Here is a 23,528-nt window from a genome sequence, read left to right on the forward strand (position 1 = left end):
GAAATAGAACCTGACACATAATAAGTACTTAATACATAGTTTTTGAATGTATGAATAAAAACTGATCCTTAAGAATACATCCACATTTCCAACCCTCCCAACACTTCATATATTTTTAGGCTCAAACAAAAGCAAGTGTCCAATAACAGCTCCAAGAAAATTGAAATAGCCATAGTTTAATATTTGCCATGGCAATTGGAGCAGAAAGTTCCATTGCAAAGAGAGATTTCTGCATCAAATAAAAGAAAAAGAAATGGTTTACAGTAAAGCTGCCATGTTAAATTATAATGGTGTCCTGAGGGACTGTCTTTGACCCCGGGCGCATTTTGAGAGAGCAGGTGGTTTGGCCACCGTAGCCTCTTCCTAAGGTGGAAAATGTAGCTAGTATATGGGGTTTAGTTTGTCATTTAGAGACAGAGTACAGTGATGGGAAAGAAAATATTAATATTGGAGTCAGGAAGACCTGGATTCAAATTCTGACACTACTGTGTGTCCTTGAACAGGTCGTGTAACTTCTCTGAGTCTGTTTGCTTATGTATGATTTTTTTTTTTTTTTGGTAGAGGTTTTTGCTATAGGACATAAGCAAGTGCTCGCCAGAGAGAGAGACAGAGACACTGAAAGGGAAAGTGAGAAATCATGCCCTGGGTGGATGGCTAGGCTGCAATCCCTCTTTCTCCACGCTCCTCCTGGGTTCTTCAGCACACGTGTGTGCACATGCGCACGTGCACACACGCCCAATGATTTTCAAGCAACCAGGTATGGAACTTGAACTGCAATTGACCATGAGGGAGTCCAGCAATGTAACCCAATACGCCATCTGCTGGGCCTGTGAAATGGTTTTTATAACAGCTCTCTCTCAATTTTGTGCTAAAAGTTGAGGGAAGAAACATGGAGCACCTGAGATAAAACGTGTTTCATAAATGCCTTGGAAGCATTGCATCCTACAGCTAAAGCTATATATTTTGCTACTAAATGCCACCTTTTGGCCTAAACCACAAGAGAAAAGCAGTAGTTAGACTGATAGCAGGAGAAAGTTTTGGCCCTGGAGGCTTGTCCACGGAGAAGCCTCACAACGTGATCGATCTCTGCGCACCACCTTCTGAAGCTGCAAGAGCATTCTCAGAACATGAGCCCTACCACCTGCTTGAATCTCGTAGTCTACTTGTATCTTTTGAACCAACTCTTTTTCTTTATTCCATCTTTAGTCCTCTTCTATTTTCCTTATTTTCTAAATGTTATGTTATGCCTGTGAAATGAGAGATAATTATCCAAGAAATCAACAAAGAAAAAAATTGGATCAGGCAGCTACTCCACATAATAAAATAACATGAATATTAATTTCCAAATAGAGTAGTGAAGAACATATTGTCTGTTCATTAAGTTTTGCAATTATAACTTCCAGAGTGATGAAAATATTTTATGTAAACCACTGAACTATATTTTTTTAACATTGTTTTAATGACATTAATCTTGACACCTTTAGGAAGCCAAGGCTGTAGTTGAAGAAACAAGAGCCTTGCGAAGCCGGCTTCATCTTGCCGAAGCTGCACAGAGGCAGGCACACGGGATGGAAATGGACTATGAAGAAGTGATCCGTCTGTTAGAGGCCGAGATCACAGAGCTAAAAGCCCAGCTTGCTGATTATTCTGACCAAAATAAAGTAAGCAAAACAGTCTTCTCTTCTAGTTTCCATGGTTTCCTTGCCGTTGTCATGTATCCTGTTTTCATTTTCTTTTCATCTGCACTCCTAAACTAGGTCAGTGTTTGTCTTCTATTATTCAATGATAGGATGATGTGTCATGATGGGGGTAATGTGAAGGTTGTGAGCCTTCCTTTTTCTAGGATTGACAAGCATGTGCCCCGAATTTATTTGGGTCATTGGTTAGCATTGTTCAGCTCAGGCATTAAATCCTGGAACTATTTAACACTTAATTGATTACGTTGGTTTTTCCCTTTTGTTTCTAAACTTGCTAATTTGTCTCCTGGAGATATAAGGACCAGAGTCTAGGGATGGGTTTTATTCTTTGATTAGTACAATCCAGAAAAGTGTGAAAGTTAAAGAATTTTTGCCCAAGGCCCAAGATACTTAAGAAGAAACTGAGTCTGCATTTCAGTATGGAAGGTATACTAAATTAGACTCAGAAGAGCTTCAAATTTTGGAAGCAAAATACTGAATGGTTTTCAGAAAACTATGCGAATTTTTCTTTATGTGAATTTTTTAACATAATACATACTATATTCATTGAATAGCCTTTAAAAACTACACCAGACATATTATTTTTTTACTTCACTGCACGTAGAAAACTGAATTAATTGAAACAAATACTTTATAACATCATGGAATTGTTCACTTAAAATAGGGACTTATATCTCTAATCATACCAGCTTTCAAAAGAACATAAAGCAAATTTAAATAATTTATGACTGTTTATTTAAACCTAAAACAGTTAAATACTTTAAATATACCAAGTGAAAATGAAACTAGCTTTGGAAAAGCAAAATACAGATGAAAATTTCTCTGCATAGCTCATCAGAGTTACTAACATGTATGTCTTCTATCTTCCATTTCAACCAACTCCACAAGGGGACTGAAGTTCTCATTACCCTTCCATAATTCCACAAAGCCAAGAGGAAAACATACTGCTTGAAAAAGCAGAATATTTGGGAGTATTACGTACATTTATTATCTTTTATCTAGTATCTACATTGTAAGAACAGAAATAGATGATGATTTCATGTAACTTTAACCTGGTTCTGAGAATATTTGGGGAACTATCAAAGTATTAAAAGTGTTTTTATAATAATTGTACTTGATAAAAGATAAAAAAAACAATATTTAATATTTTTTAAAATATAACTTTTAAGATCACACAAAATTAATCAAATTTTTTAAAAAAAAATCTTAGGTTATTTGCTGCCTCTCTCCCAGCTCCCAGCTGAGAGACATTTTTGTCCTAAGTTGCTTTATAATATAATTAATTCAGGTTTTTTCACTTTTTAATAGATATAATAGAGGGTCTCATGCCATTTCTCTTAACAAGACACTAAACCAAGCCAGTAACTTGTCTGTGGAAGTTGTTTTTTGTTTTTTTTTTTTCTTTTCAAACTAGAGATATTAGACATGGTCATCTTAGTATCCTGCGTTTCCCATATACAGTATCAGTGGGGAAAAAAAGAAGGGAACTTTTTTTTTTAATTGTGTAAGATTGCTTAAAGAGACATTGACTAAATGTTATAGAATTAGGATTCAAATATTTATTTTTAAGAAACAGATTCTTTTTGTAACAATACTTTTATTTTTATTATAATTTTCCCATATTTGTTTACTTACTTATCTATAAGTTTCTTTTATTCACCTCTGGCTTAAGACATAAAACATTTGAGCCAGCTGGTGGCATGGCAGTAAAGGCAACTGGCTCCCACATGGCTGATTACACAGTTTGAGTCCTGAATCTGGTGGCCTGAAAAACACCCCAGGTACATGCATGTGCATGCCTGAAATCCCTAGAGGAGGGAGAGATGACAGAGGAGAGATTAAGGCATGATCATACTTCATGGGGGGCGATTTCTAGCTTTTCCTCCCTCCATCTCTCCCTCTTTTAAATTTGTCTCACAAATGCTTGCACTCTGTGGCAAATTTAAAAAAGAAAGAAAAGATTTCTAATATCTTTGAAGACCATGCTGTCCCTCTCTAATTACATTCTTCTCCCACTACATTACACTCCCTTGCCCTCAGAGGTAACTGCTTTTCTCTTTTTCATGTAAATCATTCTTTTGATAATTTTACTTCTTATGTATCTCTCTCTTAACAAGGTTGTCTGATTTTTCCTGTTTATCAACTTTCTAAAAATAGAAATATGCTATACATGTCATTCTGACTTTTTTTTTTTAGTTTGCTATAAGGAATGTGTGCTCATCAGAGAGAGAAAGGGAGAAATCACCCCCTAGGGTGAATGACCATGGTTCAGACTCTTTTCCTCCATTCTTCCAGGATTTGGAGGATGCACACACACATGCCAAGTGTGATTTTCAAGTCACCAGATCTGAGACTCGAACCATGGAGCTGGCCTTGTAGGATCCAGGGACCTTCACCTCCACGCCACCTCCTGGCCCTCTGACTTGCTTTTTATCAATCAACTTTTTTATTTTTGCAATGTTTCGATTTGAAGTTTATGCTAGTTTGTGTTTCTCATTGCTTCCTTTACTCCATTGCATGGAGTCCATTTAATCAGGGTCATTTATTGTTGGGTTCTCTAACATTTACTGTTTAACTTTATTTTATTGTTATGGTTCTCTATCCATATTATTTTATTTATTTATTTATTTATTTATTTATTTATTTTGTCTAAGCCATCACTGCTCGGGGAAGTATGTTAAAAATCTACCTGTGTTTTTGTTTATATATATATATTATATATATGTTGGGTTTTTTTTTGTTTGTTTTTTGAGAGAGAGAGATTTTTGCTATAGAGTACATGTGCTCACCAGAGAGACAAACAGAAAGTGAGAAATCACCCCTCTCTCAGGGGTATGGCCACACTGCAACCCCTTATCTTCCATTCTCCTCTTAGGATTTTGGGCACACATGCACACGCACTCACCGTGCTTCAAGATGCTTCCTCTGGGGCTAGAACTGCTATTGGCCACATGAGAGTCCAGTGCCTTAACTCCTATATCACCAGCTGGCCCCTCTGTATATATATATACTTAGATGCACACAAGTTTGGCATTATGGTATCATTCTTTTTAGAAAATGTCATGACTCTTCAATCTAGCAATCTTTTTGCCTTACTGCCTACTTTTGATTAATATTAATATGCTAACAGCAATTTTCTTGCTTTCTTTTGGTTGGTATCTACCTATATATTTTTCCCCCACTGATTTACTTTCACCTTTTCAATGTCCTTATATTTTAATTGTGCTTCTGATAAAGAATAGCTGGATCATTCTCCATCTAATTTTGACCTTCAATTGGAAAAATCTTTCTATTTATACTCATACTAGCTAATGCATTTGACTTCATTTCATAAACAAAATACTCAACACTGATCATTTTTATATCTTCTTTATTTATAGATCTGATCCTGTAATTTATTTCCTTTAGCTGACTTTCATTCATTGAACTTTCTTTTTTTTTAAGTCATTTTCAGCTGTGAAGTCATATTCTTTTAACACATTACACATGGGAATTCTTTAATATCTAAAGAATTTAAAAAATACCTTTGTGTTCACTTCTACTATACTGGGACTGATTTAAACAAAATTTTCAGCTTGTAGATTTTAGGCCACACAAGTAATATAAATTCTGGTCCCAAACCTGCATGAATTAAGAATTGTCATGAGAGATTTTTTTTTTTTAACTCACTCACTGGAGCAAAGATGAAATTTTTTTTTTTTTACCTCTTCCCAGTTTACCCATTAAACTTCTTGTTTGCCATTTGTGACTGTTGAAACCCTGCAGTGTAGGCCTCCAGGGCTCAGCATATACCCTCAGAACAGATGATGTTTTAGTGCACTGTTACCCTGTGGGTTCACTCACATTGCAGTTGCATGTCTCCATGGAATCTCTTTACTTCTCTGCCAGCTCAGCCTTAAATGGATTGTATTACATTAGGTGTGTGTGTGTGTGTGTGTGTGTGTGTGTGTGTGTGTTTGAAGAGAGGAAAGCACTACATGGGTACATGTCTCCAGCATTTTTAGTTACACCAGTAAAGGTACTTGTTATTTTTGTCAGCTTCTGGTAAGACACACTGCCAGTAAATAAATAAATAAACCTAATTTACATGCATTTTACTTAAAGAGTCAATAAATTTATATACCACTTACCTCATAAAACTTATAGAATTCCTGGGCCAATCAACTGTAAAATATGCTATTAATTTTTCCCAAATCAGAAGCTACGTACAGTAAAGTAGAAAATAAATGATGTGGTAGTATTGAATATTCGTTCATAAAACCCAAAAGTAGGAACTAGTAATGTAAAATTAAAGAAATGTATAAGACGCTCCTTTGCTATGTCTGTCCAGGAAAGTGTTCAGGATTTAAGAAAGAGAATCACAGTACTTGACTGCCAATTGCGAAAATCAGAAATGGCTCGAAAAACTTTTGAGGCATCCACTGCAAAGCTGCTTCATTTTGTAGAGGTAAGTTTTCCGGTTATAGTACATTATGTCCATTTTTAAGAAATGTATAGGCAGCTGACATACCGATAAATGTCATGATATCCAGTGGCTAGTGGAACATTCTCTGACTCAGAACAGTAATGCTGACCTACAGTCATTTTCAGATAATCAAAAAACCTGCTCACATTACTGTATATAGATTGTTAAGAAAAGCAATTTAAACAGGGTAATGCCATCCCAAATATATACTGTGTTTTAATGATTACTTTCCTAAAAAATTCTGATAGTGTGTGAATGTCATTTGATAAATATTTACCCTAAAAAGAAGTATTTTATAGCTATCTATTTCTGTGTAGAACCCCATGTAAATTTAACTGACCCCCCCATAACAGAAACATTTTTTTGTTTAACCAATGGGGAGGGGAGACTGTAAATATTAAAAGGAAGAAAAGACACTTCTAAAAGTTGTCAAACTTATATATCTCCTTTACCATCTTGTCTGTTGCCAGGCTATACAAGAAGTATTTTCTGATAATTCTGTCCCTTTATCAAATTTGAGGTAAGAATATTTAAGTGTTTTTTGCAGAGGTTTGACACAAAATTCTTTATCTAGTAATTATGACTAAAATGTGAAAAATGTCTTGAGTTACCTTAAAATGTTTCATAATCCCATTGGTTGCCATTCTTTAATGTCTTGTGGGAATAGGTGTTAGGACACATTGGTTTGGGTCCTGTCTATAAAATTAATTACTGGAAGTATTTGGCCAATCATTGTTACCTTGTGCTCTAAAACTGAGGTAGGACTGACATATCCATGTATTCTTTGTCAAGAATGCCATTAAGATGAGATTAACTTGATATTCTTTAAATATCCTATGTATGAATAAAAGTTATTGTCCAAGTTCACTGAAAAAGGTCGGTGTCATCTCAGCAGACCAGCTTTCATGGCAAATGATTTTGCAAAACATATTTGTACAATAAATTTCTATCATTTGCATCATTCAGTATACATAAATAAAATATATTTGGAGAATAAACTTTTATTTTCTTTTTTTCATAATATTTTAGATGTAAAGTTTCTTAGGAGGAGATACACACATAACTAATAAGATTTATTTACTTGTAGCCATAAGTTTGTGGTCCTGTTGATACTGATAACAGACATATACAAAGAAAGAATTCTGATTATGCATTTTCAAAGTTTTTTTTTTCATTTTAAAGTATTTGCCACTAGTTCTAAATATGTCTTATATGTCTAGCATATGCACTTGAAATTCTCTAACATAAAAAATCTACCCTATTTAAAAATAGCAGTTTAATAAATAAAATAAATGAAGATAGATGGCGATTTTCAAATTTGGAAGAATAGCTATAGTTGTTCACTTTCTTTTTCTTTTTAGTTTGGTGTAGAACACAGGGGTTAACTGGAGAGAGACAGAGAGAGAGAGAGAAAGTGAAAAAAATCATTCCCCAGGAGATATGGTCACACTGCAGTCCCTTCTCCTCTCACTATTTTGGGCACTTGTACACATGTGCCCAGTATGCTTTTTTTTTAAGAAAGAAATTTTTGCTATAGGGCATGTGGACTTGCTGGAGTAATAGAGAGACAGAAAGTGAGAAATAACCGCACTGGAGTGATGGCCATGCCACAATCCCTTCTCTTCCATTCTCCTGTCAGGTTTTTGGGCATGTACACACACACGCCCAATTTGAGTTTCAAGTCACCGGGTCTGGGACTCAAACCATGGTAAGCCATGTGGGAGTCCAGTGACATAATCGCTATACCATCTGCTGACTACACTCAGCCAGTGTGCTTTTTAAGCCACTGATCAGGACTTAAACTACACTGTTGGCTATGTGGAATCCAGCTGCCTTCACCATGCCACTGGCTGGCCCTGGTTGTTCACTTTTAAACTCATTTTAATGTAATGTTTTATTTCTTATAATAAAGGAACCTGATAGTTTTATGGTTATCCAATTGTGTACATACCATGGTTATTATTTTCAGTAAGGAGAAAATACTGAATAATTATATCTCCCTTTTTTAGATTAAATGTGCCCTCTATCCTTACCTTCAAGGTCTCATTTGACCTTATCTTAGAATTTAAAATTTCGGTATTAAAATCAAAGTTAAAAATAATTATTTAAAAGCGAGGGCTTGCCTCAGGAGGACAGGTGCGGGAAGGCAAGTTAAACAGTGGTAAAATCTGTTTCAGTCTTTTTAATATCCCAGTACCTCTGCATAGATATTGGCCTTAGTATTCAAAACAGAATAAAGGCTATGTATTTATTTAGTTTGTGTTCATGAATTAATAGCATCAACATAAAAAGATGGATTGTAAGTAAATGATGGCATTATCATTAGTTAAATGATCTCTTTCCAAGTTAAAGTTTTAGTGTAATTTTTTTGAGGAAAATCTTGCATTTTTAATTATATTGGAAAACATTCATTTTAGGTGACATTCGCAGGTTTTTTGGAAATAATTATTTTATTTAATTTTATTTGTTTTTGTTTTTATTTTGTTTTGTTTTAAATGTAACCAGAGACAAACAGAGAGAGGGAAAATGAAAAAGCAAATCTCCAGGTCTGGGACTCAAACCGCAGTAGGCCATGTGGGAGTCCAGCATCTCAACCACCATGCCACCTGCTGGCCCAGAAATTTGCACTTTTTTATTTTTAAGAATAATTTAATTTAATTTATTTATTACTATTCTTCCATTTGACAGAGAGAGAGAGAAGGAGAGTGAAAAGGCAAGTCACCAGGTCCAGGTTTCAAACCATGGTCAACCATGTGGGAGTCTGGCACCTTAACCATCACACCACCTGCCAGCCTTGACATTTGCAGTTTTAAAAAAATGTTATAAATGTTCAAGGGTGTTTTAGCTTTAGGGACAACAAATGAAAAAGTTGAGAAGATAATTTCAGGATCAAATTATATATATTGAATTTATAGTTACTAAGAGTGATAGTAAGTGTCTGTTTCCTAAATTTATGTTCACAAACTTAACTTGAACTTTTATAAAACTTAGTAAAAGGCTACATCATATCATATTAGCAAAACACAAGTCCTCAAAATAAGTCTAGCAAGTGATTTTTGGAGGCAAGCAGTCCTTCTATTGCTTCCTTCTTATATATAAAGTCAACTTATTTTTTAAAGTATGTCTGTTTAATATATAATAAAAAGTTGAAAATAGAAACATTGTTTTGAGTGAATTACTTAGTTTATGATTGTAAGAATAGAGTGTTTCAGCCCTCCAATGACATGGTGGTTAAAGCAGTTGGATCCCACATGACCAGCTACAGCTATTCTTTTTTTTATTATTATTTAAATTTATTTATTTACATTCATTCACTATACATCATTACAGCATACAAAATGAGATTTCCCATTCCAAATATACTGTATATTGGCTCAATCAAGCACATCAACATACGTGTTATTGTCAACAAATAATTTTCCATTTCTTGTTTCCTGTATTTTTTGCTTTTTTTTTTTTTTTGCCATCCTTGATTCCCTATTTCTCACCCTCTGCCATGTCCCACCCTCCTCCCACACTGTCTCTGGTATCCATGGTTGCTTTCTATGCCTTTTCCCCCCCATTTTATTGATTTGCTAATGAATTTAATTAATCTGAATATTTCCAATAGTAAGCATGGCTGATATATACATATCCATGAACACAAGTCTGTCTTTAGGCATAAACCTAAGTGAGTAGAATGAACATATTATGAAGTAGCACCTAGCTGGGGCTATATAACTTACTGTAGTCATCAAATATGCATTTTTTCCTGAAAATTTTTTAAATTAACTAATGTACATTCATCCCCTAATCATCGTCACAGCATACAAAAAGTGGTTTTTCATCCAGAATATACTGCATAGTGGCTTAATCATGTATATTATATTTTCCATTTCTAGTTTCATATATATATATATATATATATATATTTTTACCCCTATGTCTGACCCTCTGACCTTTCCCACCCTCTTTCACACTATCTCTGGTGTCTACAGTTGTCTTCCATTCCTTTCCCCCACACTTTTTATTGATCACACAATTTCTTAAATAATCTAACTACTTTCAATAGCAAGTTCAGCTGGTAATTTCAAGAAAAGCAGTTTTGAATTGGTAAGGAAATTTGCTTAAAACTTAAAGCCTGGGAATAGGTTAGTATTCTGTTCAAATAGTAAGTACATGAACCTATTGACAGCTCAAGACAGGACAAAAACTCTTAAAACCGGGCAACAAAGCCTAGAAGAAAAGCAACAATATTTTAGTCAAAGTCACAGAATGCCATTTCACCAGTTCAGTCTCATGTACTTAATCTATCTTCTGTTGTGGTTCTATCTTTGCAATTGAATTCTGGGTTATAATATTCAACTCCAGACTTGTCCCTATGATTAAGTTTGCCATATTCTTAGTTTTTGAACTCTTCTTTCCTTTTATTTTTTTTTCATTTCTTTTTTTTTGGAGAGTTTTTTTTTTTTTTTTTTTTTTTTGCTATAGGATACGTGCACTCGCTAGACAGACAGAGAGAAGCAGAGAGATAGAAAGCGAGAAATCACCCACCAGGGGAGATGGCCACGCCGCAATCCCTTCTCCTCCATTCTCCTCTCGAGATCTTGGGCACGCACGCACATGTGCCCGGCATGAGTTTTAAGCCTCTGGGTCTAGGATGTGAATCGCGGTCGACTACGTGGGAGTCCAGCGACATAGCCATTATGCTAACTGCTGGTCCCTTGAACTCTTATTTCTGTGTGACCTCAGCTATTCTAGTCTCTGACTGGCAGCTTGAAATACTTGCCAGCTGTGTGTGTGTGAATGCTCAGAATTCCAAGGGGAGAAAAGGAGAAGGGATTGTGGCGTGATTATTCCTCTGGGAGTTGCTTTCTCACTTTCTCTGTCTCTCTTTCTCTCTTTGGTAAGCATATGTACCCTCTAGTAAAATTATCACACACACACCAAAAAGTTTCCCAAATAGAAATATTTAGTACAAATTTATAATTAATAAGAATTCAGATTTAGCAAGTATAGGTATTGTTTATTGAATAATAAGTACATATTTATTTTATGCCCTTGTAGTGAAAGAAGAGCTGTATTAGCTTCACAGACTTCCCTTGCAACATTAGGAAGAAATGGACGCAACATCCCTGCAACCCTAGCACTTGAATCGAAGGAACTTGTTAAATCTGTTCGTGCCATTCTTGATATGGATTGTAAGTTTTCTGCATTTTTTACTTTTTTTGATAATGTAACCAAACGAAACAAAATTTTAAGTCCAACAGTTTAATTTCATTAAATGTGTTGGTTTGCTGGCAATAAAATCAATAGCTAATCAATAAAAGTCTTAATATACCAGTTGTAGGGGGAGAATATTTGCTCTTTTTAAAGTGTTAAAATGACTTCCAACTGAAGATAACTGATTAAAACGTGCCTTTACCTCTACTTCCATCTAAAGTCTCTTTGAAATGGAAGAATAAGTATAAAAATAAATTTATAGCAATGAAAACCTGGAAGGATAGAATTAACATTAAGGATTTTTTTTTAATAATATACAACAGATGGAATTAGATTGAAGGTACAGCCAGTTGAGCAAAAGACCCTAAAACACAATAAAAATGAAAGACAAAACTGTTGAGACAATGAGTTAATAGAACCAGGGAAAAATCCCCAAGATCACAGATAGGAAAGACTATGAGCTGACCCCGGGGCAGTCAGCAGGGTAATTAATGAAAGGACTGTAGAAGAGCTGAACCAGTTCCCTACTCTTCAGAGCTGCTGGCTCAGGCATTCACCCCTTAAGCAAGGGCCTGGATAATATCTAAAGGAACTGCATGATCTGTCACTAGATACCCTTGAGTCAGCACTGGGCTAGAAAGAGAAACAGAGCAATGCTCTAAGTAACTTCCAACACCCCAACAGGGAGAGAACCTTGGGGAAAGTTGAAATGATTGGACACTTCTATCTTTCCCTCTTCTCTTTTCCAGGCATTTTTGCCTCTTCATCGATTTCCCTTTTTGTAACTATTTTTAATACTGTTCATTTTCCTGCATTTGAAAGCGATAGGTGACTAACTAGATCTGTTATTTATAAAAGTCAATAACATGTCCTAACTGTGCTATAAAGGTTTTTAGGAAGATGAAATAAAAGAAAGGTGATTTATCATAAAATAATATATATTTTAATAGATAAATGCTTGGGTACAACCACAGTAGGAGATAGTATTGTAGTCATCAGATACTTTGCACCTACACATAGAATCACCACAAATGTGATGACTATGAATGTAGATTGATACAAGCGCGTTGTATTGTCAATTGAGCACAGTAGATAGTCTGAGCATATTGCTACTACCAGTAATGTGATTATCCAAAATGGTAAAAGATTCTTGGTAAAGTTCTAAACACAAGAAAGTCCAATTTTCAATCAATAAACATAGTAGTTACAAGTTTGAAAAAGGTAATATATAATCAAACTGCAAGAATATTTTGTATTTACTTGAAAATGGAGTTATATTCCAGACTCAAGTAATTAAAAACCAGTGTTTTACCAACATGAATATCTAATAAAACATTTGACACAGGACAAATCTTTGTGGCACAGGACTTTCCAGTATATGGAATTAATTCTCTTTAAAGAAAGTCAGCAAGACATTGGATCCATAATACAAGAAATAGTTGCCATGAAAGAAAAATAATTGTTGAGAACTTTTAAAAAGTAATTTAAGTTTTCTTTTCTATTAAGTGAAGATAATACTTATTCAAGAAATTTGCTGTGAAGATTAAACAATATAATTTATTGCATTCCTTGCATATTTTCTGGAACAAAACACATACTCAGAAGTATATTTTGAATTGCGGTTAACCTAATGGCTTAAAACAACAATAGAGCATTTTATCTCATGATCCTTTTGGTTAACTGGGTTCAAGCTAGGCAGTTTTCTTCGTAGGGGACTCTCATGTGGTTATAATCAGATGTCTTCTGGATTCACAATCATCTGATAACTCTACTGAGCTGGACATCGAAGATGAGAGCTCAATTTGGGTTATCAACTGGGACACCTATCTTATGTAGACTCCACAACTTGGTAGCCGGAAGGTAGCTGAATTTCTAACACAGTGGCTCAAGGCTCTAGCATAGGTATTCCAATGAGCAAGACAGAAGCTACATCACCTTTTATTACCCAGCGTCAGAAGACACACAGCCTTACATCCACCATATTCTATTCATCGGTGCAGATTTAAGAGGAAGATGTAGATTCCTCCCATGGAGAGTGGCCAGGTCACATTACAGTAGACCTAGTAGTCAGAAGTCTGCACCGTGGCTGTCTGTAGAGAATACAATTTGCCATGTTAGTATATGCTAAATTAGTTGGGATGACTCGATATCATCATAAGTATTTATTAATACCTGGGACGGTAATAGAGTATACTATAGTTTGCTTTTTCTGTTTCTTTATATCACTGTCTGCTGGTTGTTTTTGTGCTGGCCTGTAACATTCCACTGTTGCTCTAGTTTACCACTCTTGATCTTCCTTATGCTGGAGACCAGATAAACAAATATAGATAGATTGGTAGGTAGGTAGATAGATGATAGACAGGTAGAAAATTTTATGTTAATTAACTATCAAAATAATAAGTTTTGAATATAGTATGGGTAATAAAGGCTTGACTTGGCTTGGTATAGGGTAACCTCCAAAGACTCTTTGAGTAACTTTCAAGTTCACAACCATGTTATGGAGGATTGGAAACCATGCCTCTAATAATATCTGCTCAATTTATACAATAAACATGCATTTAAAATTTTGTATAAGCTAATACATTTTTTAAAATCAAATTATATGTTAAAAATCCATAAGAACTCATTATGTGGAGAAATTCTGCAGGTTTTATGAGAGATGAAAATTATCACTTCTAATGTGTTATGTGTAAGCCCAGAATTTTATGTATCGGATTTTTTCGTGTTGGGTGGGAACAGAGGAGGAAACACCTGCATAGACAGCCCAGTGGACATTGCCATCATTAATTTTAATTACCTTGCTAGCATTAACCTCCATATCTGTCAAACATGATTATTCAAAGAAAATATTTGAAATTCAGCAGAACTTTTTGGAAGAAAAGTGAAAATATCGCATATGCACTTTTTATTCATTGGTAAGATTTTACACACTTTGCTGTTTAAAACTAGCATATAGTTTTCTATGTTGTCCTTTTATCTAGAAATGTAACTGCTAATGTTGGCATATTTTGCTAGTACTTTTCATAACCTTATATAGCTTTTTACATTTGATAATTCAGATAAAATTAGCTCATTTTTCTTTCTCTTTATATGGTAGCTTTTCTTCATATATATTGGGAAACAGAAAATAATTACCTTAAAATAGATAATCAGCTGCAGCCTCCACCTCAGTTCCTTTTCATGGCTATATCATTAAGTTACACGTTGAAATTTTCATTGAGTTATTGCCTCCATTTTCTTCTGAATACAAGGAGTCTTAAGAAAATTCTTAGAAAATGCCTATTATGAAAAAACTCAACATGTATTTCAGAACTTTTGCATCAAAATAAATTTATACTTTAATATAATTTTCTTTTAAGTTTTTGAAGTCCTCTCATATAAATTCATTCTAAGGTGTTATACTATGGATTTCTCCAGAAATTTGAAAGATGTCTTGAGTCTTATAACATAAAACTAGAAGTATGTATTGGGTTGTCGGGAGAATCATAATGTATTTTTCTATTCAAAAATGCACCATGACTCTCCCAACAACCTGAAAGAAGACAATTCTGAACTATTTCTGGATCATGGTCTCCACTGAAATCCAATGAAAGTCCTCTTCCCAGAAATGTATAATTATCCATATTTTATATTTATTCTGAATATTTATATGCCCCAAACTAAGCACCTCCTTATGTATTATAGAATCACAGGGAATAGAAATGCTTTCAGTAACATTGCAAACATGGTCATCCCACCCTCATTAGAACAGATCTAGCATGGGAGAAGCTTATGAGTCACAGAGGCAGCCTGGAGTCAAGTAGCACTTTGAGTCTGTGAGAACGATGCTCACAGAATCTCTGATATTTCCTAATTGTTCATTCAGCTTCACTGAAAACATTACTTAACCTCTGTGTTAATTTCTCATATAAAAAGTGGAGATCATGATATCTAAGTGGCAGGATGGAAGGATGAAATGAAATACATGTAAATTACCTAACAGAGGCCCTGTGAATATGTATAAGGTGTTTGATTCATGGATGTTGCTGCTGCTGCCACATTATTATTGACTTAAAATAATTAAATTTATTTTCTCTCTATGGTAGGTATCCATCTAAGCTTTTTTAACTTGTATGTATTTAAAATATGGTAGATGAGACCCCATCTTACTGTGTAACTTTTAATGGTGTGATCAGTTTTAAGTTAGAACAAAATCAGCACAGGAAACTGGCTAACTGTCCATATCAGCATCTTAGTTTTTGATTGTTTATTGGTAACTAAGGAAACTTGATCTATTCTGTTACATCACTTTCAGTTAAAAAGTAGGAACAGAATCTGCATTTTTCAGTGTAGTAACCCCTAAAGATGCTACTATCAATCTCCATTAATATTTATACAATCCATATCATTGTAATGCCTTACTGTAACCTTTATTTGAAATAAGTAATTGTTCAGAACTGTAATTTTTTTTTTAGGAGAGGTTTTTTCACTATAGGGTGCGTGCGCTCGCCAGACAGACAGAGAGAGACATAGAGACTGAAAGCGAGAAATCACCCCCCAGGGGGGATGGTCATGCCACAATCCCTTCTCCTCCATTCTCCTCTCGGGTTCTTGGGCATGCACACACACGCGCCCGGCGTGAGTTCTAAGCCACCAGGTCCGGGATGCGAACCGCGGTCAACTACGTGGAAGTCCAGCAACGTAGCCATTATGCTAACTGCTGGTTCCCAGAACTGTAATATGGTTATTGACATATAGATTGACAAAATAATCATGTAACACAAGCAGAAAGAGGAAGTTGTATTTTTTTCCCAAGAGATTTTTGCTATAGGGCACACATGCTCACGGTAGACACAGAGAGAGACAGAGAGATAGAAAGCAAGAAGTCACCCCCCAGAGGATATGACCACACCACAATCCCTTCTCTTCCATTCTCCTCTGGGGATTTTGGGCATGTATGCACACGCACCCAGCGTGAATTTTAAACCACCTGGTCTGGGACTCAAACCCTGGTTGAGTACGTGAGAGTCCCGTGACATAACCATTATGCAATCTGCTGGTCCTGGAAGTTCTGTTTTTAAAAATGCACAATAAAAAAAAATCTGTCCAGATAGCCCACAGGACATTTTTAATGAAAAGAATACTTTTTAACTTCCTGGTAATAATTCCTTGGTGGCATAAACACGGGCATCTAGATCTTCCTTCAAGATTCCCTGGAAATAATAGATTATTAAAACAGAGCAAAATAAATCTTCAAAAGCACTAGCAGCTCTAGGTAATGAATCCCCAAAACCTTTCAATATAGGGCAGGTAAGACCACATAGAAGGAAGGCAGGAATGGCCAGCTCGTGACTCTGCCTGTGGAAAGCAGGAGCACTTATGGTAGTAACTGGTGGGAGCCCTAGCAGGAGGGTACACTTAATGTGTTATAATTTGACTGGGTAAAGAATAAACTCAAAGACAGGCTGGGGAGTAGACTTTTTTCACTCTTTTTTTTTTTCTTTTTTATCTTGGCTACTCAATAACATTCTTTGAAATCCTCGTATTTCACCCACATTTTGTGTCAAGCAGATGGCCACTAGGGCTTGATCCTTTAAAAAGCATAGACACACTTTAGGTTTGACTCACACTGGGACGTAACAGAAGCTGCTAATATCAAAGGAGCTGACACAGCAGCTTCTGCACCAAATTCCACATTGCTCTGCACAGTCACCTCTGGTCCTAGCTCACTTCTCATTCCCCTGAGACTGCTGCATCATCCTCATACTTGCTTGCAAACACACACTGGCCAGCTGCCAGCTATGAGGGGAACTTCGGTAACAATTTAGTCCAGTGTTAGGGCAACCAAGAAGTCCACACATCCCCTCAGAAGTCAAGCGCCAATTCTTAGTATAGAGCTCTCTTCATTCAAGCTTTTATAAATAAAAAACGTAAAATACTTACATATATACACATACATCTCATTCATGTTCTTTTAAATAAATATATACATGTGCATACAAATATATAATTATGAAAAGGTCCACAGTATTAAAGCAAGAAAATATAGCTGTTGAGATTTAAAAGGGAAATTGGGAAAATGGTAGAGTGATCTCATATTAAAAGCTTTCACATGCTGCTCCTGCACTTAGAAATTACATGAAAAATTGTGTGTTTGTGTGTGGCTTAAAGAACAAAAAGCAAGAAAGAAACGTCTCCAATTCACCAGAGACAGGATGAATCTATTGGGTTGTCTGAAAAGTCATGATGCATTTTTACATAGAGAAATATGTCATGACTCTTCTGACAGCCCAATATCATGATCTGTGGGGTCTTATACTTCAGAGATTCCTGCAATTTAAGTGAGAAGTTGTAGCTAACATTTTCATACCCACAAAGGCCTAAATGATGTCTGAGCAGAGGAAACAAGGGGCAGGAGTATTGCTGTAAAGAAGATACTTTATTTTTTAAGATTGTTCATGTATTAGACACAAAAAAATCCATCCCATTTAGGAGCCATCTGGGCCTGCCACTAATCAAAGTTAAAAGTAAATATTGTCATCCACTGCAGGTGAACGAGAACTTGGCACAACACCCTTAGGTAAAGGTTTTGCAGTATGTATCACACTTTTTAAATGTCCATTTCAAAGGTTTTAATAAAAGTATTTTTAATGCTTTTAATGTTCATCTATAACACACACACACACACACACACACACACACACATATATACACACACACACACATACATATATTTTGGTTTTTCCATAGGGCGCATGCACTCCTGGAGAGAAACAGAGACAGTGCCAAGGAAAGTAAGAAATCACCCCCACCAGGGAGGATGGCCATACTGCAATTCCTTTTCCTCCATTCCCCTCCTGGGATTTTGGGCATGTGCACACACACACACAAGTCCAGTGTGATTTTCAAGCCACTAGGTGCGGGACTTGAACCTCAGTCAGCCTTGTGGGAGTCCAGTTCCTTAACACTACCTACTTGCCCCAGCCATATATTTTTAACTCAGTAATCCCATCTATTCGTATTTTTGCCAAGATAATAATATGAGATGTATATAAATATGTACATGTATTTTCATTATAGCATTTGTTAGATTAACTACTATAAATTGGTTGAATAATTTTGTACTTTTTTTTTTTGAGAGGTTTTTGCCATAGGGTGTATGCGCTCGCCAGACAGACAGAGAGAGACAGGGAGACAGAAAGCGAGAAATCACCCCCCAGGGGGGATGGCCACGTCGCAATCCCTTCTCCTCCATTCTCCTCTCGCGATCTTGGGCTCACACGCACACATGCCCGGTCGGCGTGAGTTTTAAGCCACCAGGTCCGGGATGCGAACCACGGTCGACTACATGGGAGTCCAATGACATAGCCATTACGCTAACTGTTACTTTTTTCAACTGATTGAAAATAAAAAGTCTTTCACCTACAACCCATGATAATTTAATTGCATATATTCACCTGTGTAAGCCTCCTGCATCAATTCAAGGGTTCCTGTCTGAAATCAGCAATATTTTAACTTTCAAAAGTGAAATGCCAGTAAGAGTTGCCTTTTATCTTTACATTCTGGACCTAGTTAAAAGCAATTTAAGCAAATGAGGGGAAAAGGGGGAAAGCAGTACTGCCACATTTTAAAACCATTTTATAATTTATCTTTTTTAGATTTTTTTTACTCTTCTAGACCCAAGACTCACACTTGATATACCATTGTCTTATTCTATTGATTCTAGACCTCAGACTCTCATCATTGCTTTCCTATTTCCCCCCAAGCATACTTTCATTAACTAGCCTAAATTTATTTTTAAAAAAAGTTTCTTTAATGAAAGTCAATGATACCTTTTAGAATGGGTATTATGTCTCTTGCCCTCCCACAAAGTAATTATGCTATTTATATATCTTTCTTCTGTTAGAATTGGGTAAAATGTTTCGAGTATTATGAAATAGCTTATTATGCTATTCTCCGTTATTGGAAAGACAATTTCTCCTGTTTTTGTAAAGCAGACCTGTTCTCTGGTGACTTGATTATTCAAAGCAAGATAATAATCACTGTAAATATTTGTGGTGTCTTACCATTCAAGGAAATGGTATACTCACATATTCTCTTGTATTGTTGCAAATTGAAAGTAGGTCATTGCTGTAAGGTTCCATTAGGAAAATACATCAAATTTAATCTTAGGTTGATTTAATTTTGTCTTAAGTGGGCAAATTATTGTTAGCTTCAAGAAAAATAATTAGTGTCTTGGGAACCAGCAGTTAGCGTAATGGCTATGTCACTGGACTCCCACGTAGTCGACCACGGTTTGCGTCCCGGACCCAGTGGCTTAAAACTCACACCAGGCACGTGTGCATGCATGCCCAAGATCCCGAGAGGAGAATGGAGGAGAAGGGATTGCAGCATGACCATCCCCCCTGGGGGGTGATTTCTCGCTTTCTGTCTCTGTATCTGTCTGTCTGTTTAGCGAGCGCACGCACCCTATAGTGAAAATCTCTCCAAAAAAAAGAAAAAGAAAAATAATTAGTGTCTTTTTAGTACAATTTTATTTCCAGAAACAAAATGAAGAGAAAAATAAATTGCTTAAAAAAGGTAATCATTTAAATTTATTTTATTCCTTCAAGAAGTGTTCTTTGGGAACCAGCAGTTAGCGTAATGGCTATGTCGCTGGACTCCCACGTAGTCGACCGCGGTTCACATCCCGGACCCGGTGGCTTAAAACTCACGCCAGGCACGTGTGCATGTGTGCCCAAGATCCCAGGAAGAGAATGGAGGAGAAGGGATTGTGGCGTGACCATCCCCCTGGGGGGTGATTTCTCACTTTCTGTCTCTATGTCTCTCTCTGTCTGTCTGGCAAGCTCACGCGCCCTATAGCGAAAACCTCTCAAAAAAAAAAGAAGTGTTCTTTGAGTATCCCCAGTGGGTCAGACCCTGACTTAGGAATTGGGATAAAACAACATAAATATGGTGCTGGCCATCAAGCTGCTTAGGTAAATTATACTGAACAGTGATGAACAAACAGGTTAGCAAATAAGTAAATCGCATACTTCCAGACACAGAGGAGTGTTGTTATGCTTATCATAAAACCTGATAATGTGTCAGGAAAGGGAGTAACTGGAGATACTACTTTAGATTGCTGGACAGAGAAGTACTCTTTGAAGAAGTGCCTGTAGGAAATATATGGGAAGAGCTTTTCAGACCCGGTTCAAAAGCCACGAGGCAGGAGCAAACTTGACATATCTAAGGAAAGGGAGGAACCCTTTGTATCTGATACATGTGAGCAAGCAGGAGAGTAGGATGAATAAAGGGTGAAGATATAGAAAGAAACCAGATGGCATAGACTTTGAACACTGTAGTACGGAATTCGTGTTTTAAGTGTCATAGGAAACCACCAGTGGTTTTAAGTAAGAGAAGTAGGTTTTTTTTCTGTGTTCTCTGAGTTCTTTTTATTATATTAAGTCGTCAGGAAAATCTTGATGTATTTTTCTGTTTTTCTGTGCAAAAGTGTATCATTACTTTCCCAACGACTCAATAATGTTTAATTCACATATAACAGTTGTATATATTTATGGGGTACAGTTTGATTTTTTTCATTACACAATACAATATGTCTTGATCAAAATAGGGCAATAAATATCCAGCACCTCAACCATCATTACTTTTGTGTTGTGAATATTTGAAATTGTCTTTTCTACCTATTTTGGAATACCCTGTACATTAAATTGTCACTCTCTATATGCTGTGGTACTCTACAACTCATTTCACTTATTTACTTGCAGTTTTGTATCTATTAACCATGTTCTCCCTATCTTCAAGTTCCTCCTCTCCTTCCCAGTTTTTGGTATCCACTGTTACACTTTCTACTTCTATCCAATCAATTCTTTTAGTTTCCACTAATGAATGAGAACATATAGTATTTCTTTTGGAGTCTGACTTATTTCACTTAGCATAACTTCGTCTAGACTTACTCGTATTGCCTCAAAAGATAGAATTTTATCTTTTTTTGGCTAAATAACATTCTATTGTGTTTATTATATACCACAGTTTCTTTATCCATTTATCATTTGTTGGATATTTAGACTGATTCCATGTCTTAGCTATTGTGAACAGTGCTGCAGTTAACATGCAGGTGCAGCTATCTCTTCAATGTACTGATTTCCTTTCTTGTGAGTATGTACCCAGTTCATAAAGTAGTTCTATTTTTAGTTTTTTGAGGAATCACCATACAATTTTCCATAATGGTTTTACTAATTTACTTCTCACCCACAGTGCACAAGAGTTCTCCTTTCTCTGTATCCTTGTCAGCATTGGTTCTTCTGGGTTTTTTTGTTAATAGCCATTCTAACTCGGGTTAGTTGATACCCTGTTGTGGTTTTGATTTACATTTTTCTGATATTTTATAAGCTGAGTATTTTTTTAATGTACTTATTGACTGTTTGTCTTTTGAGAATTATCTGTTCAGATCAATTGCCTAGTAGTGTATTTGCCCACCAATAATGAACTAGTAGATAAATTAAAAAATTAGTTTACAATAACTACCACGAAAGTAGAATATCTAGAAATAATTTAACTAAGAAGGTGAAATAACTCTAAAATGAAAGCTATAAAATAACTAGAAGGAAACATAGAGGAAACACCTCAGGATGTTGAACCATGTCAGTTTTTAAAACTAAGGCTCCAAAACATAGGAACCAAAGCAAAAATAGGCAAATAAGATTATATTAAACTAAAATTTGTCTGCACAGCAAAGGAAACAATCAAGAGTGAAAAGGTAACCTACAGAATGGAAGAAAATATTTCCAAGCTATATATCCAACCAGAGATTTATTATAAAAGAAACTCAACTCGCTAGCAAAGAAAAAGAGATATGATGTGTATTTTAAAGGATCGTGTAGGCAGTTGTTTAAAACCAGACTGTGAAGGTAACAAGAATGTAGAAGACAAGAAGAGTAGGTGACTATTGCAGTGATTGAGGTGGGAGGTGGTAGTAACTTAGTTTATGTTTGGAATAGCAAAGAACAACTGTGTTTTTAAAAGCAGAGATTAGCAATATGTCAGTGTGTCTAACTTTTTTTGAAGCCCAAAATTCAGTATTAATGTATAAACTTTATATTCCTGTGTTTATTGGGCCAATGTATAACTGAAAGTTCAGTAGCATAGAGCAATTACTTGTCATCATCTTGAATCTTTGATCACCTCATGTTCCACTGTTACTTTTTCTAGGCATTAATAACTACTAGGTATTTGCTTTTTCACTAAACCAATTTCTGAGAAATTATTCATACTACTAGATCTATAACAACAATCTGCTGTTCTTTATTGATTTGTAAGAAGCAAACATATAGTTTTTTTTAGTGATCAATATCAGGAAGCCACCATACATTCAATGTTTAATATACATAAAGAAATATCAAATGTGAATTGGTCCCAAAGCTACCACATGTTATGGAAATTTGTAGAAGATTATTTCCAGGAAAGAATTTTAGATATGTCATTTATTCACCTATATTACCAGCAGTCTCAAGGTGTGAAGGCATGGCTACACAGGCAAGATTTAATTTCTTCCACAAAGCAGGAATATAGTTGTCAAGGAGGTCACATGATGTTCAATATCTAAGGTTTAATTGATTAAAAAATTCTAGCACTAACGTGGTGAACAGACTATCACATGAACTGGTTTCAAACAGAAATACAGAAAAAAATGTAAAGATTGTTTCTCAGATCACAGAAGGCATTCGTGATAAATAGTGAATTGTCATTCTTTCAAAAGATGAAACGTTATTTCCTTTCACATTAGAACTGACCATAATGGTAGAATACCTAAAGTATAGCCCATGTTTTAGTTCTATAATTGGACAGGCAAAATGCAAATGATTCTATAAAAACGTATTTTCCCTCCAGGCCTAAAAATACCCTCATCCAAACTGAATGCATTCTTTTGGGTTAATGGAAGAGGTGTTCTACAGAGTTCACATAAGGACAGAGTATTAGCAACTTATCTCAAATAAGGCAGCAGTATTAAAATATGTGCAGTAACAGCTTTCATAATTATCTAGTATGATAAAATAGTTCAATTTAGATTTGGAAGTTCATTTCCTGCCTTTAACCATAGAATATTAATATCACTATTATAGATATCTTTAAAAATAATAATATAGGTTTTAAAAATTGTTATCAGTTTTACAGTTTAAAAGTGG

The 23,528-nt window shown here is 35.5% G+C and overlaps 1 protein-coding gene across 1 annotated transcript in view; it reads left to right on the forward strand.

Annotated features, from left to right (window-relative positions):
* STXBP4 (syntaxin binding protein 4) overlaps positions 1-23,528 on the forward strand; it is a 175,966-nt gene that overhangs the window by 109,195 nt on the left and 43,243 nt on the right. Inside the window, exons 15-18 of the mRNA XM_014589289.1 lie at positions 1,485-1,661; positions 6,028-6,144; positions 6,633-6,682; positions 11,209-11,342. Of these exons, the coding sequence (XP_014444775.1) occupies positions 1,485-1,661; positions 6,028-6,144; positions 6,633-6,682; positions 11,209-11,342 (478 nt within the window). The remainder of the gene's footprint in view (positions 1-1,484; positions 1,662-6,027; positions 6,145-6,632; positions 6,683-11,208; positions 11,343-23,528) is intronic.

The sequence above is a fragment of the Tupaia chinensis genome, unplaced genomic scaffold (assembly GCF_000334495.1).
Source record: "Tupaia chinensis unplaced genomic scaffold, TupChi_1.0 Scaffold000043_1, whole genome shotgun sequence".
Taxonomy (NCBI): Eukaryota; Metazoa; Chordata; class Mammalia; order Scandentia; family Tupaiidae; genus Tupaia; species Tupaia belangeri.